We start from the raw sequence: 15,157 nt of genomic DNA on the forward strand, positions 1-15,157 counted from the left end.
AAGACGTGTGAATCTTAAAGGAAATTTACAAGTAACAGAAATGCTGAAACTCAAGGGGCAAATATCAAATGTGAATCTTAGAAGGCAAGTAACAGAAATGTGAATCTCAAGTGAAAACTTTCAAAAAGTAAAAGACGTGTGAATCTTAAGGGAAATTTACAATTAACAGAAATGCTGAAACTCAAGGGGCAAATATCAAATGTGAATCTTAGAAGGCAAGTAACAGAAATGTGAATCTCAAGTGAAAACTTTCAAAAAGTAAAAGACGTGTGAATCTTAAGGGAAATTTACAAGTAACAGAAATGCTGAAACTCAAGGGGCAAATATCAAATGTGAATCTTAGAAGGCAAGTAACAGAAATGTGAAACTTGTGGGAAAAGTAGAAGCAACAGACTTGTGATGATCAAACTAAAACTTATAAGTAAAAGACGTGTGAAACTCATAGGTGGACTTACAAGTAATAGGAATGTGAAGCTTAATGTGTTAATCGTGCTATACTTAGACTTTGTTTTCCATTCTTATGTACATCAACTTTATTTATGTTGTACTTATTCCTATCATGAAATTATTCACACCAATATAAACATAACAATCTGCTGTTTAATACAGGCAGTAAATAACACATAGGTTTTTAGTTTTTACAGACAGCATATGGCTTTCTTCCTGTACTTCTCTGGGCTTATCATTTTGTCTTTCACATCTGACCTAGTCTTCCCTTCTTTCTCCTTTCTTTTCTTTCTGGTTGAACTCCTGTCTTTATATCCTTATCTCAAACACACGTCGAGCCGGTCCCTTTGTTTCGGACATTGAACCTGTATACTTGGTTATAACGTTTGATAACCACAGGGAGTCTTGAAATCTCCACACCGACAGAAGTTAGAAAGGCGGCCACTATACCCGCTCACTCCAATCATTATATAATGACTTAGAATACTGTAATCTTCTAATTCTCTATATACTGACCAGAGGCTGCTTTCTTACACCTAGTTTCAAACGATGTTACCTTACACCTCACTTCATAACACTATCGAAAACTTATAAGAAATAGAAACGTGAAAATGGAAAGCTTACAAGCAATTTGAGGTCGTCTGAAAGTAATCATCTTATATCCATTGACAGTAGCTGCATTTAGCAAAGTAACACTGTTATTTGCACCTGGGTACTTTTGGTCTGGACAACTTCCATGAGTTCCTACACACTACAAAATAAAAGAAATTCATTTTGCCATATATATGTATTTGTACAATATAAGGCAGATATATTCCAAATCTCATGGCCTCATGACGAAAAGTTTCTATCACAAGGCTAAATAAAGCGGTAACAAAATATAACATGAAAAGTCACACCATAAAAGTTTATGAATATCAAATTGCAGTACATCAAGCTACGATTGTTAAATAACTTATAACAACAGAGATAGACAAGTAATCACCTGGGAAACAAAAGAGAAGTTATTATCTCGAAAGCTTTCATTCCAGACCCTCCAATATCAAAGAAGGACTATTAGGTCTGTAATTGGATTTTAAAAACATCTTACATATAAATTTACATCATTATATATCTTTGAAGGTATGGATTATACAAAGTTAAACCTAACATAATATTATAATCGGTAATCCGAGTGATGTCATATAGCAGAGACTTGTTATAAGAGTTGAATCATTATTTACCACAAAATGAGAAAAATTACACTAAGGTTTATAACAGTATAGCAAATTTACTGGCCTTAAGCATGAAAAATTATAGTCATCCTGAAAGATATTCAAAAACTTTTCGCTCGTGTATATACTGTATATAGTATTTCTCTAATAAACAGGCATTCCCTTCCAAGCTATCAGATTTAACAGATTTTTTCTCCATCCTTAGTTGGAAAGAAAGAGAGAACTGCTACTCTTTAATCAAAGACCCCTATCCACAGTGTTCGATCCCTATGGTGGACCCTGCGCAGATAGCCCATTGAGCAGCTTTGCGCATAACCAAATAAAACTTTAATCAAAAAATGTCACTTAATAACTCTTTTCAGTTATAATTGGATATTATTATATTTCTAGGGATAACACTTGTTAAGACTAGTATAAAACTGAATCGTTCATACAAATACGAGAACTTTTAAAACACGACCCTTTTATATGTTATATAATACAAAGTTCTGTCTTACTATACATGCTATTTATGGAGTAAGAAAACGACTATTTTATTTCAAATATATTTTTGAATTAAATCTCAATCTGTGTTTTGTTTTCTATATTTGTGTTATAAGGTGTTCACAATAAAACTTAATCTGAAAATTTCTAGGCATAAGGTGTTTATGATCATTCGTTTAACATTTCTGTCGTCTCGAGGTTGAATAAATAAATAATAGTTTCACATTTGATGTTCCAAGTTACGCAATCTTCATTTATTACACGATTATGAGAAATTAAGAGAAGACGTAGTGGAACTTGTTTGTCATATTAAAGAAAGCTAGTAACACATGTTGCTTACAATACAGGACTATGTGTAAAGAGAAGGCGTAGAAGCACCTGTGTATTACACCAGAGCATGTATCAAGAGAAGACACGGTAAGTCTGGTTTGTCATACAAACAATCATTGCATGCTTATTATGCAATTTGCTAAGTTAATAGCGAGACACAGGTAACCGGCAAGTAAACATTATTTTTGATTTGTAAGTTCATAATTCACAGTTGCCTTTAGTTGATATATTATATCAGTTTATTCTTTTATAAATATATAGAGAGAAAGAACAGTGAAGTATTGTGTGAAAAACAATAATAATTTCAACTTTTTCATACATATTTCAATTTATGTTATTTTAATATAATTTGAAAACAATAGTTTTACAATGTAATAATGTACGACGACGTGTGTTCGAACAACACTGTGGTATCGACATTAAGTGTGTAGTTGAAGAGGTCATTCTCATAAAGCGACTCACTTGTTCTTTACTAGCCAGGAAGTAGTCCTCGGCGTGACCTTGACCACCACTGTCAATCCACGTTACTATGACATCTGCATTCACCATCTCAGTCCTGCTGTCATCTTTGCTAAGTCCGAAAGCCATATAATCTCCATCACCTGTTTTTAACAACAGTTTGATCGTGATTAAAAACAGATTCAAAACTTTCAGGTTTACGTCGTCATGAAAAATCTCTCTTTGCAAAACATAAAAATGCCATTTCCACCTTTTCATAAGATAAAATATGAAAAACTAACCTATTTATGCTGTTATAATCTTCAACGTCAGTAAACAACTGTAGTTACTAACCTATTTATGCTGTTATAATCTTCAACGTCAGTAGACAACTGTAGTTACTAACCTATTTATGCTGTTACAATCTTCAACGGCGGTAGACAACTGTAGTTACTAACCTATTTATGCTGTTATAATATTCAACGTCAGTAGACAACTGTAGTTACTAACCTGATTATGCTGTTATAATCTTCAACGTCGGTAGACAACTGTAGTTACTAACCTATTTATGCTGTTATAATCTTCAACGTCGGTAGACAACTGTAGTTACTAACCTATTTATGCTGTTACAATCTTCAACGTCGGTAGACAACTGTAGTTACTAACCTATTTATGCTGTTACAATCTTCAACGGCGGTAGACAACTGTAGTTACTAACCTATTTATGCTGTTATAATCTTCAACGTCAGGTAGACAACTGTAGTTACTAACCTATTTATGCTGTTATAATCTTCAACGTCGGTAGACAACTGTAGTTACTAACCTATTTATGCTGTTATAATCTTCAACGTCAGTAGACAACTGTAGTTACTAACCTATTTATGCTGTTATAATCTTCAACGTCGGTAGACGATCACTAGTGGGCACAAAGGCGTTACATTAAAGGATACATTAAACGTTGTATAAGGGCAAAATGAGTATGCCATTTGATAAAAATAACTCATCCTAGTCAATACTGATCAGTCGATAACAATGTTAACTCATCCTAGTCAATACTGATCAGTCGACAACAATGTTAACTCATCCTAGTCAATACTGATCAGTCGATAACAATGTTAACTCATCCTAGTCAATACTGATCAGTCGATAACAATGTTAACTCATCCTAGTCAATACTGATCAGTCGATAACAATGTTAACTCATCCTAGTCAATACTGATCAGTCGATAACAATTTTAACTCATCCTAGTCAATACTGATCAGTTGATAACAATGTTAACGCATCCTAGTCAATACTGATCAGTCGATAACAATGTTAACTCATCCTAGTCAATACTGATCAGTCGATAACAATGTTAACTCATCCTAGTCAATATTTATTAGTTTACTAAAATGATTACTCATTTTACATAATACCAACCATTCGATAAAAATTATTACCAAAATTAGTCAATACTGGCTATTTGACAAACATACTAACTCGTCTAGTTCAATACTTAACATGTTACTAGCATGGCTGCTCATTCTAGCTAATACTGACTGTATCCAATTGTTACTTATTTTAATCAGTACTTGACAAAACTAGAAATTCCAGTTAATTGCTATTTGACATCAGTGATATTTCTTCTTATTCAGTATTGATCATTTGTCAGCCAAATCTTAGTGTTGATATTTAATAAACGTATATGTATAGAAAACATTTTCATAGATGTTCATGAATATTATTACTCTTACAACTATTTATTGACTGAAAATTTTTCCCCATTATGAGGGATAGTTGGCTTACTGTATTACATTCATCACTCAGAAAATAAGAGTAACTATGAGTAAACGAAGAACGACATCAGTGTAATGTAATAGTCTTGGACAAAATGTTTCCATACTGTTCTATATTGATGTTATTATCTACAGCAGCGTTTCCCAAACTATGTTTAAATTTTAATAAAATATTTAACACTTTTTGTACGATCATAACTTATTATAAAATATTTTCCTATGTATTAGAATTAGATAATATCGATTTTGCATTGAAGAAGAATTATAGAAGATGCCATATCTATTCTACATAATATCTTAATGGAGAGGTTTATATCTAAAGTATATTATAAGCATAAAGCTGTAAATATTCATTAATATGTAATTTGATTAAATAAATAAATGAATAATATACAAATCTAGAGGGCGCTGTGTGCGCAACATACCCTCTACACCGATATTTCACGTGTCTAGTCTTCTGTAAGCTTTTTCAAAGCTGAATAGAAGTGTTCCGGTGCCAAAAAAGTTTGGAAAACGCTGGTCTACAGGCATGAAGTAGTTATTGAGTAAATACCCAAGTAGTATTGTATGATCGGACTAACATATACGAGCTGTTATTCTGATCGGTATAAGTTGTTTTGAGCATTTGTTCGTCAAAAAAACACATACATACCTGTTTTGTATAAAAAGGTGTGCTTTTAATATAATCTTTTTCCAAACAGATCAACGCTTTATTCAGACAATTTCTCTGTATTTGGAGCCAGAAGTTATAGGACATCAAGTTGTTTGACTGTCAAGAAATGGTATGAAGCAAACGGACATTATCAGAACAATAGAGTACTCTCAGTGTTCTTCGTTTGCCTGGAGAAAAGATGAGGAAAGACTGTCTTTCTCATAGGGAACACACAAGTGGTGGTGCAGTATATCTTTGGGCAGCTATTCATCATGGTGGAAAAACTGCTCTTCATATCCTCCAAGGAAACGTCAATGGCGCCTCCTACAGGCATCACATGGAGACGATATTTCTACCATATGTTAGGGGCAAGATTTGTCAATAATTTTATATTCCAAGATGACCATGCCACTGCCCACAATGCGCATATTATTCAAGATTATCTCGACCAAGAGGACGTTACAAGATTGCCATGACCACCAAAGTCTCCAGATTGTAATTCCATTGAGAACTGTTGGACAGAACTGAGCCGGGAAACTGCTAACCACAATCTTAAATCAACTACTGTAGCTGAGTTGCAGCGCCTTCTAGTGAAGAATTGGAATGAAATCACGGTTGATTACATCAATAACCTCATCGACAGCATATCACATTGCCTTGTGGAGTTTTATTAGAGTACGAAGAGGACAAACCAAGTACTGAATGTTTAATATGAACTGATATAAGGTTACAGACGCTAACTATAATAATTTGATGTTATATATTGTCATCATATATGTTTTGGTAAGGTTTTATTGTGATGGGCAATATGCTGAATTACACAGGTGTCTGATAAACTGGTTTGCTGTTCTAATAAATCGTTCATGATCATTCAACTTACATATGTAGATGTTCAATATAACATGTATTTCTAAGTTTGACAGTGCTAAGTGTATTTGTATTCCATTTTAATAATAGCGATCTTATTTGTTATAAAATATGCATTTATAAGACTGTATATATACTAGATAGGTTCACATTTCTCTGGTTTTAAGATTATATACACCATGTATTTTAATACACCATACAATAGTGGCATAAACAGATCCTTAATTATGATTATGGACGTTGTAGCTCAGATGATCAGGTGAGCTCTTCCATTGGTCAAGAGTTAGTCGGCAGCGACCTATAACAAAATCCTCTTTAAATGCTGTATTTTACTGTCAGCTTGTGCTAAACAAGCTGTAAACCAGCACAATGTTTTTACTTAAATGCTTCATAAGACTTAAAGTGCATGCCCCACCCCACTTCATTCGGTGTTTTACATCATTTAGGGTAAAGTATTAAATATCCGTTCTTTGTAGTGTTCTATGGATGGAAGACGAATTAATCATTAAAGAGACTAACATTCGTGGGCGAATGCAACATGTCTCCGCCATGCAATCCATACACGGCTAATTTTGACACAAGAAAAATCGTGAAAAACACAGAAAAAAAAATCGAAAACTGTCTACATCACTGCTTGGGACCTGCAAGAAGGTACCTTTGTACCAAATACCATGTAGATTGGTCAAATATAGCAGCGTAATTGAACAAAAACCTCAAAATTATGCTTTTGGTGAGCTCTGACCCTCATAAAAAACTCCGAATGGTCAAATCCAACTTTTTTTTATGTCAATGTGCTGGGCGCCTGAAAATCTATATTTGTGCCAATTTTCATCTTGATTACTGTAAAGATGACCGCACAGGAGCTCGATATATACATTTTCGGGTTGTTTGACCTTTGACTTCATAAAATCCTTTAAAAGCCCTAAACCCAAAAAATAAAATATGTCTAGGCGTATTGGACCAAGGTATAATCCTACCCAGATTCAAGTTAATCCGCCGAGAAATGAAGGAATGGCGATCGATTGAAAAGTGTTTGGAAGAAGAAGAAAGAAGAAACAATGGAAAAAGAGTATGCCTCTCTACGGTGACATAAAAATGACACACGTAAAAATTAACAACGAAACTGTGGACTGCCGTTCCCTGCAAACTAATACCAGTAAGATTAGTTATGAACAGAGAAGCTGTGGACAACCATTCCCTTCAAACTACTACTATTAAGGTTAGTCATGAATAGGGAAACTGTGGACAACCATTCCCTTCAAACTACTACTATTAAGGTTAGTCATGAATAAAGAAACTGTGGACAACCATTCCCTTCAAACTAATACCAGTGAGGTTAGTCATGAACAGGGAAAGAGTGAACTACCATTCCCTTCAAACTAATACCAGTGAGGTTAGTCATGAACAGGGAAAAAGTGAATTACCATTCCCTTCAAACTACTACTATTAAGGTTAGTCATGAATAGAGAAACTGTGGACAACCATTCCCTTCAAACTAATACCAGTGAGGCTAGTCATGAACAGGGAAATAGTGAATTACCATTCCCTTCAAACTACTACTATTAAGGTTAGTCATGAATAGAGAAACTGTAGACTACCATTCCCTTCAAACTAATACCAGTGAGGCTAGTCATGAACAGGGAAAAAGTGAACTATCATTCCCTTCAAACTAATACCAGTGAGGTTAGTCATGAATAGAGAAACTGTAGACTACCATTCCCTTCAAACTAATACCAGTGAGGTTAGTCATGAACAGGAAAAGAGTGAACTACCATTCCTTTCAAACTAATACTACTAAGGTTAGTCGCGAACAGAGAAATTGTGAACTACTGCGAATATAGGAATCAGCCAGTACATGGATTTTAGTTGATTAATCTGAAGAAAAAACCTTTGTTTTGTGCACATCTTATCGTTATGAACCTATTATTAAAGAAGAAATAAATATCCCTTTAACCGTATGTACTTGGTAAAATTAATCATAGCTGTTACTGTACTATACACTATAATACTTGCTGAAGTTGTAACAGTACTAAACACAACACTCACTCAAAACATTACGTTATTAAATACAACAGTAATCAGTCTGAACAAGTCCCATCACAAAACTATATTCAAGAGACAACTTATATAATCCATTTTTTCGCAAACACGTAAATACATAAGACAAAGTATCTTACACAATAAAATTGAAAAACTGAAAGGTATTAAGAACTTGTATTAAGTTTTGACTAATACCAAACTGAAGATTCTGAATAATCGGATCGGCCTTGGTGCTGTTTTTTTGTCTAATGATAATAAAAACGGGTATAAGTCAGTTGTTATTCTTATAGTTTAGATTAAAACTGTTCGTGCTTGTTGTAAAGATTCTATTTACCAATTCTTCCAACGAGCTGCATCACTGTGTCTCCACCATCCATTACCCATCGGAGTTCTAACCCCAGACCATCTTGTAGGATCTCACAGTTTAATTTATTCTGAAAGTAAGAGTGAGTTGACATCAGTACATTCTTGGATCATGTAGGTTCACTTAAGAACGAAAAATGTTTCACATTCTTCCCATTTTAAGTTTGTTTTGTTTTTGAATTTCGCGCAAGAAGTACAAATGTCAGGAAAGATTATTATCAGGATTAGTGAAAGTTATGAAAGTAGGCTGATGGTTGATTAAATCTCATGCAAAATTGTAAACATTATGAAAGAGAACTGAGAATTGGCTAAGTCTTAGAGCTAAATGTGAAAATTATGAAAATGGGCTGATGGTTTACTAAATCTCAAGAGCCGAATTGCGTGTAATATGTTGACTATTGTTCCAATATTTGATGCTAGCGGCTATCAAGGGAATACTTTCTTTTGTACAGAAGATATTCATGTACAGCTCGTAAAATTTCAGTTATTGTAGTTTCTTTTTAAATAAGAAACTTTTTAAAATTTGTTAAAAGAAGTATTAAGATGAACTGAACTTGTTTTTTTAACTTCTTGTTGTGAATCGCGGTTCTTAGTTCCTGTTGGTCAGAATGTTTGTTTGTTTTGAATTTAAGCACAAAGCTACACAATGGGCTATCTGTGCTCTGCCCACCACGGGTATCGAAACCCGGTTTCTAGCGTTGTAAGTCCGCAGACATGCCGCTGTGCCACTGGGGGCTGGTCAGAGTGTTTTTTTTATAATCCATTATAGATTTCAAACTAGAGGTACAGATAGAATTTCAAGACTATCATTTATCTACCGCTTGGAGGCCTTTTATAAATTCCAGAATTCAACAGATACACGGTTCTTATAGCAAGCAGTCTCTACATGAATAGGCCCGGTATGGCCAGGTGGCTAGGGCGCTCGACTCGCAATCTGAGGGTCGCGGGTTCGAATCCCCGCCCCACTAAACATGCTCGCCCTTTCAGCCGTGGGGGCGTTATAATGTGACGGTCAATCCCATTATTCGTTGGTAAAAAGAGTAGCCTAAGAGTTGGCGGTGGATGGTGATGATTAGTCTTACACTGCTAAATTAGGGACGGCTAGCGCAGATAGCCCTCGTGTAGCTTTGCGCGAAATTCAAAACAAACAAACTCTACATGAAATGCTGTTTATGTGCAGTGAGAAGCCAGTGATCTGGTGTAAAAGATAAAAAACATATCGCATAAGCTTAAAATTTAATGAAATATGCTTGTCATATTCTCTGTTAACAAAAATAATACAAATATTGATGTTCAATGGGACTGTAAGTGGACCGCTAACATTGAAATTATCATAATAGGTTGTTAATGATAAATTGCTTTACTGTAGCCTTCTAGGATAAGTAATAAGTGTGTAAGCCTGTAAATATGTGTTCAAACACTAGTTAACTACTTATTGATTTTGGTATTTTCAATCTGAACAGCAACTTATTGTCAGACGAACTAAAGGCCGGGTAGGAGATCCCGAGAGTTCAGGTATTGCTATTTCAAATTGCAAACCACTCGCTGCGGTTGTCACGTTTACCGTAAAGTCGGACTTTTTTCTTCTGTACACTGCGCTGCGTACATGAGAGTTCGTTGACATTGTGAGGGGTGCTGATGAAAAAAGACAAAAATGATTGACCCATTATTCGTTAGCACTCATAAATACCGCTTACCATATACGCACATCCGCACTAAACCGTTCGCCCGTAAACATGACAGCCGCAGTCAATTGGTTAAAATATTGACCAGAGGGAAAGCAGCCAGCAAGTAGAGTACATACTCACTACATACTTTCGGTTGCTATGGCACTGAGGCTCAATCACCGCAGCCTAGCACGCTAACTACGCCCGGCTCCAAAGGCTAGGTATCAGGTGTTTAATAAAATAAATAAAATACTAGTTCTCGAAAAGTAGCAATGTATATACCATATTTAATAAAGTAAAAACTTATCAGAAACTTATATAACACATGCCTGTCAATACCATAAAAGGATCACTTCTTTGAATAACGTCCACGTTGATTATTACTAGCTATACTTATGTTTTGAATAGCGTAACTAATATATCAGCTCTCAGTAAGCAACAACATTTGTAATATGATCAGCGTAACGGATCTCAACTAAGGCAACATTAACTGGCAAATTAATTATTAATTCAATTTACAGAGTAAAATAAGTCACTTATCATGTTGTAATAGGTTTTCATGACGTACATGGTATAAACTGAGTTCTACTGAATTTTCTTATACGGTAGAAAAAGTTCTTAAACTGCTTGATTAAAATTTATGTATTACAAAGCGTTAATTGTATTTTATAAGAACTATATTCTAAGTCAATGTGCTTTGATTGGACTACTTCCTCTTAATTGGATAGTTGCTCGAAACAACAACCTCCAATATAAGAATGATCTGCCAACAAGGTTAATCTTAGACGACTATTATGGGCAGGATTCTTTACAGTAGGTGTCTGTAAGTTGTTGGCGTTAAACATAATATATATTCAAACAAGTCAAACGTATGTGCAAGAATTCGTTACACTATTGTTAATCACACTTGTAGTCAGAGCTTTAAATGATTGTCTCTTTTTCGTCAACGTCCACATAGGCGGGTTCAATTATTACATCACCCCTTTAACAAGAGAAATTATTCTCCTTTATCTCTGTTATTACAATAAAAACTGTGAAACTCACTTTAAAATCGCTACTATACGCTCTTTGTGGCTAAATGACAATCATGCAGTCTAACTTCTATTTTTGAACTTTTACTTTTATTAACTTACTTCACTAACTTGATCACCTATGTATATATTGCCCGACAAACTACAAGACATTATGATGTTACAGTACACACTTAAAGCAACAACAACAACAAAAAAATTCAGAAAGTTCGAGTGAAATGACGTAAATTCACAACAATTGAACTTCGCAACAAATGGTACATAAACAGTTATATAAGCAAACCTGTGATATCTATCGCTTCTAAAAATACTAAATTTAACACCTGCGTTTTATAACTATCTAAATCGTAATTCTTATTTTAAATTTATACGCAACTTATACAAAACAGTCGTGTATATCTAACAATAAGCCCTTCTTCAAGGAAACTATTTACAGTATTTTTTACACTATATACAAAGATTGTTTTTAGTTCATACACAAAGTCTCCTCAAAGTCTACATCAACATTTGCAGTTCCCTTTTTGGTTTCTGGGCATCTTGACAGGATCCCTGGTTGTAGTCTCGATTTTGTGTTGTACAAGGTCTGTCTTGTCTGGTCTATCTGTGAAAGCATCTGTGTACTGGCACAGTAGCTGTTCTAGGTCTTTCTTCTGCTTGTCAGTCAGTTCTTCACTGATGTTGATGTTCTTCTACGTCTCATCTCCACCCAGCGTACTTAGGTCTAGTAGGTCTTCATCCTCCATTGCAAAGTCACCATTTTCTGGTTCTGCATCTATGACAACTACACCTGCTATATCAATCTGTGCCTCAATAGCTGCACTTGTTAGGTCTTCTTCCCTCTTTATGTACCTCTTCAACTGATTGGCGTGGAAGATTTGGGTCTTCCCGTCCACTTTTACTATAGAATCCATTCTGTTGGCCACTTCAAAAGATCCTTTCCACTGCAGGGTGAGTTTATTGTTGTCTATAGGTAGCAGAACAAAGACTTTCTGTCCGACCTTGAAACGTAGATCCTTGGCCTTTTTTTCATAGAAGTGCTTCTGACTGCCTTTGACGTGTTTAGCTTCCCCAATAGAATTGCTTCGATAGATCTGATACAGTACTCCTTTCTGATCCTCTATTTTATAAATCTCTCTCCCTTTTTCTTGTGCTCAACTTTCTCTCGGGCACTGTCCCAAATTTTTTTTTGCATGAAAGGGGCTTTCTTTTGTGCTTCCTTCAGTTCTCATAGACCTACATTCGGGATGCCACCTTTTGAGACTTGCATGGACTTGATCACTTGCTTGCCTTTCTTTTCTTGAGCTCTTGTGGTGACTTCAGATGCCTCGCTAGTCTCTTTTCTGTATTGTTCCTCCAAACTTATACTGCCTGATAAATTGCAAATTACCAAGCAGTAGATGGGTGCCTTCATACACATGGCCTCAAGGTCTCCCACATAGTATGGAATGTCCACGTTTATTCTTGCTATGGGAAACTTTCTTACTGTTCTTACTATACCGGTTCTCACTGCTGCACTAAGTGTCTCGTAGAATCTTCACTTCTTTATCCCCGACATAGCTTTCACCTACTAACATGTTGTGATTTGTTGGCACCATTCGACGTTTTACACATGCTCCAAACACTACTGGCACTGTTGATCCATTTACTAACTTGAGCTGGCCATCAATCATGCACTGTTTAATCATGGTAATAGCACCTCCTTCTTGTAGTGAATTTGACGAGTTGTCTCTATTCTGTTTCTTCTGGCAGCAACACTAATGGTTACAGTTGCTCTTTTTATTTTTCGTTTCTTGCTAGCAACATCTTTATGGGTAGCTCTAACTGCTTCATGATGAGATTTCTGCTGCTTCTTGTCGGTGACAGACTTGCACTCACTTGCAAAGTGCCCTATTTTATAACAAGCATAGCATCTCTTCTCCCTTCTGTCTGTTGATTTCTTGTCATCTTTGGTGCCATATTGTTTCTGGTCATTCACCCCTGGTTTCGACTTTAAATGGTTATTCTTGGACTTGCTAGTTATATTCCCTCCATGAGCTTCCATATACTGTTCTGCCAGCTTGATCATCTCGTCCTCCTTTAGGAACAGTGACATGAGAGTGGAGCACGTGATCATAATCTGTTCATGTATAAGTAGATCTGCCAGGTGAGTTCACCTTGTGAAGTATCACCGTAGACGTACTACAAACTGGAATACAATTTCTCCAGTGTCAGATTTGAGTTCTCTGAACTTCTGACTAAAACCTTCCTTTGTAAGTTCATAACATTTCAAAATGGCATCTTCTGATGTCATACCTGCATAGACTTGTAGGCTTTTTCTGTGAGAAGTGGGCTGAGATAGACTGCCCAGTCACCTTTGTCCCAGTTCTGACTTTGGGCAGATCTTTCATATCTCTCCAGCTTGGGTCGACTGGCCCTGACCCCATTGTCATTCTTGGGTCCTTCTTCTGTCTGTTGGGTAAACTTTGCAATCTCAATTTGTGCTCTTATTCTCTCTATTTCTATTTCCTTTTCTTCTTTTAGTCTGTCTTCCTCTCTTCTCTCTCTAGTTCTTGTTGTTGTTTAAGATAGTTCACTATCTTTTTGCCCAAGTTGCTCATCTCTCTATATCCATTTATCAAAATCAGGCAATATGGTTATATATATTTACCCTATTTTCGCCCCCACTACAGTTGTGCGTAAAAAGGCCTACTTCCGCTGAGCAGGATTCTTTACAGTAGGTGTCTGTAATTTGTTGGCGATAAATTTCAACAATAAACGGACAGCACAAAATCCACTTGTTTTAAAAATATATGTTCAAAACAAATTAAATATGTGTAGAAAAATTCGTTACACTATGGGTTATCACAGCTGTATCCAGAGCTTTAAATAATTGTCTCTTTTTCGTCAACGTCTGTATAGGCGGGTTGAATTACTTTAAAAAAACCTTTGACAAGACAAATTATTCTCCTCTACCCTACGATACCAGGCTGTGAAACTCACTTTAGAAATCGCCACTCTACGCTCTTTATGGTTAAACACATAATCACGCTGTCTAACTTCACTTTTTACACTTTTACTCTCACTAACTTGATCGCCTACATATATATATATATATTGCCCGGCTGAGGCCTAGGTACTTTCTACAAACTACGATACGTTATGATGTAACAATACTCATCTAAAGCAATGAGGGCATTTCAGAAGGTTCGTATAACATGACGTCAATTCACAACAATTGAACTACGCAACAAATGATTCGTAAATAGTTACTTAAGCAAACCTGTGGTATCTATCCCTACTATATAACTTGCATATTATAAATATCTGAATCATAACTCTCGTATTAAATTTAAACGAAACAGTCGTGTATATCTAACATAAATGTTCTTCGTTTGTTGTCGTTACAGATTTAGTTGGTTTTGGCTTGTAGTGGTTAAAGGTTTAGATTAAAAATTTCGATGCTCTTGGTTTGTAGTTGTTAAGATTTAGATATTTTTAGCCTATTGTAGTGAAAAGTTTAGATGTTCTTCGCATGTGATAGTTAAAGATTTAGCTGGCTTGGTTTTGAGTGGTTAAAGGTTTTTTTTGGGGGGGGGGTTCGTAATGATTAAAATTTTAGAATTTCTTTGTTTGCAGTGGTTAAAGGTTTATGTGTTCTTGTTTTTGTGGGATATTCTTGTGTTGCGGCGGTTAAAAGTTTCGATGTTCCTAATTTAAGTGTTTCTTTGTTTAGATTTTCTTAGTTTCTAGTGATTAAAGTTTTGGATGTTCTTGTTTTTTGTGGGATATTCTGGTGTTGCGGTTGTTAAAAGTTTAGATGTTCCTGATTTAAGTGTTTCTTTGTTTAGCTTTTCTTAGTTTCTAGTGATT

At 35.4% G+C, this 15,157-nt stretch overlaps 1 protein-coding gene across 1 annotated transcript in view; it reads right to left on the reverse strand.

Moving 5' to 3' along the window:
• The window catches only part of LOC106462880 (protein Skeletor, isoforms B/C-like), a 67,799-nt gene that overhangs the window by 30,894 nt on the left and 21,748 nt on the right, over window positions 1-15,157 (reverse strand). The window contains exons 7-9 of the mRNA XM_013922846.2: window positions 8,582-8,681; window positions 2,937-3,076; window positions 1,072-1,198 (exon numbers count right to left, since the gene is read on the reverse strand). Of these exons, the coding sequence (XP_013778300.1) occupies window positions 1,072-1,198; window positions 2,937-3,076; window positions 8,582-8,681 (367 nt within the window). The remainder of the gene's footprint in view (window positions 1-1,071; window positions 1,199-2,936; window positions 3,077-8,581; window positions 8,682-15,157) is intronic.

Source organism: Limulus polyphemus, unplaced genomic scaffold, assembly GCF_000517525.1.
Source record: "Limulus polyphemus unplaced genomic scaffold, Limulus_polyphemus-2.1.2 Scaffold1274, whole genome shotgun sequence".
In the NCBI taxonomy this organism is placed as follows: Eukaryota; Metazoa; Arthropoda; class Merostomata; order Xiphosura; family Limulidae; genus Limulus; species Limulus polyphemus.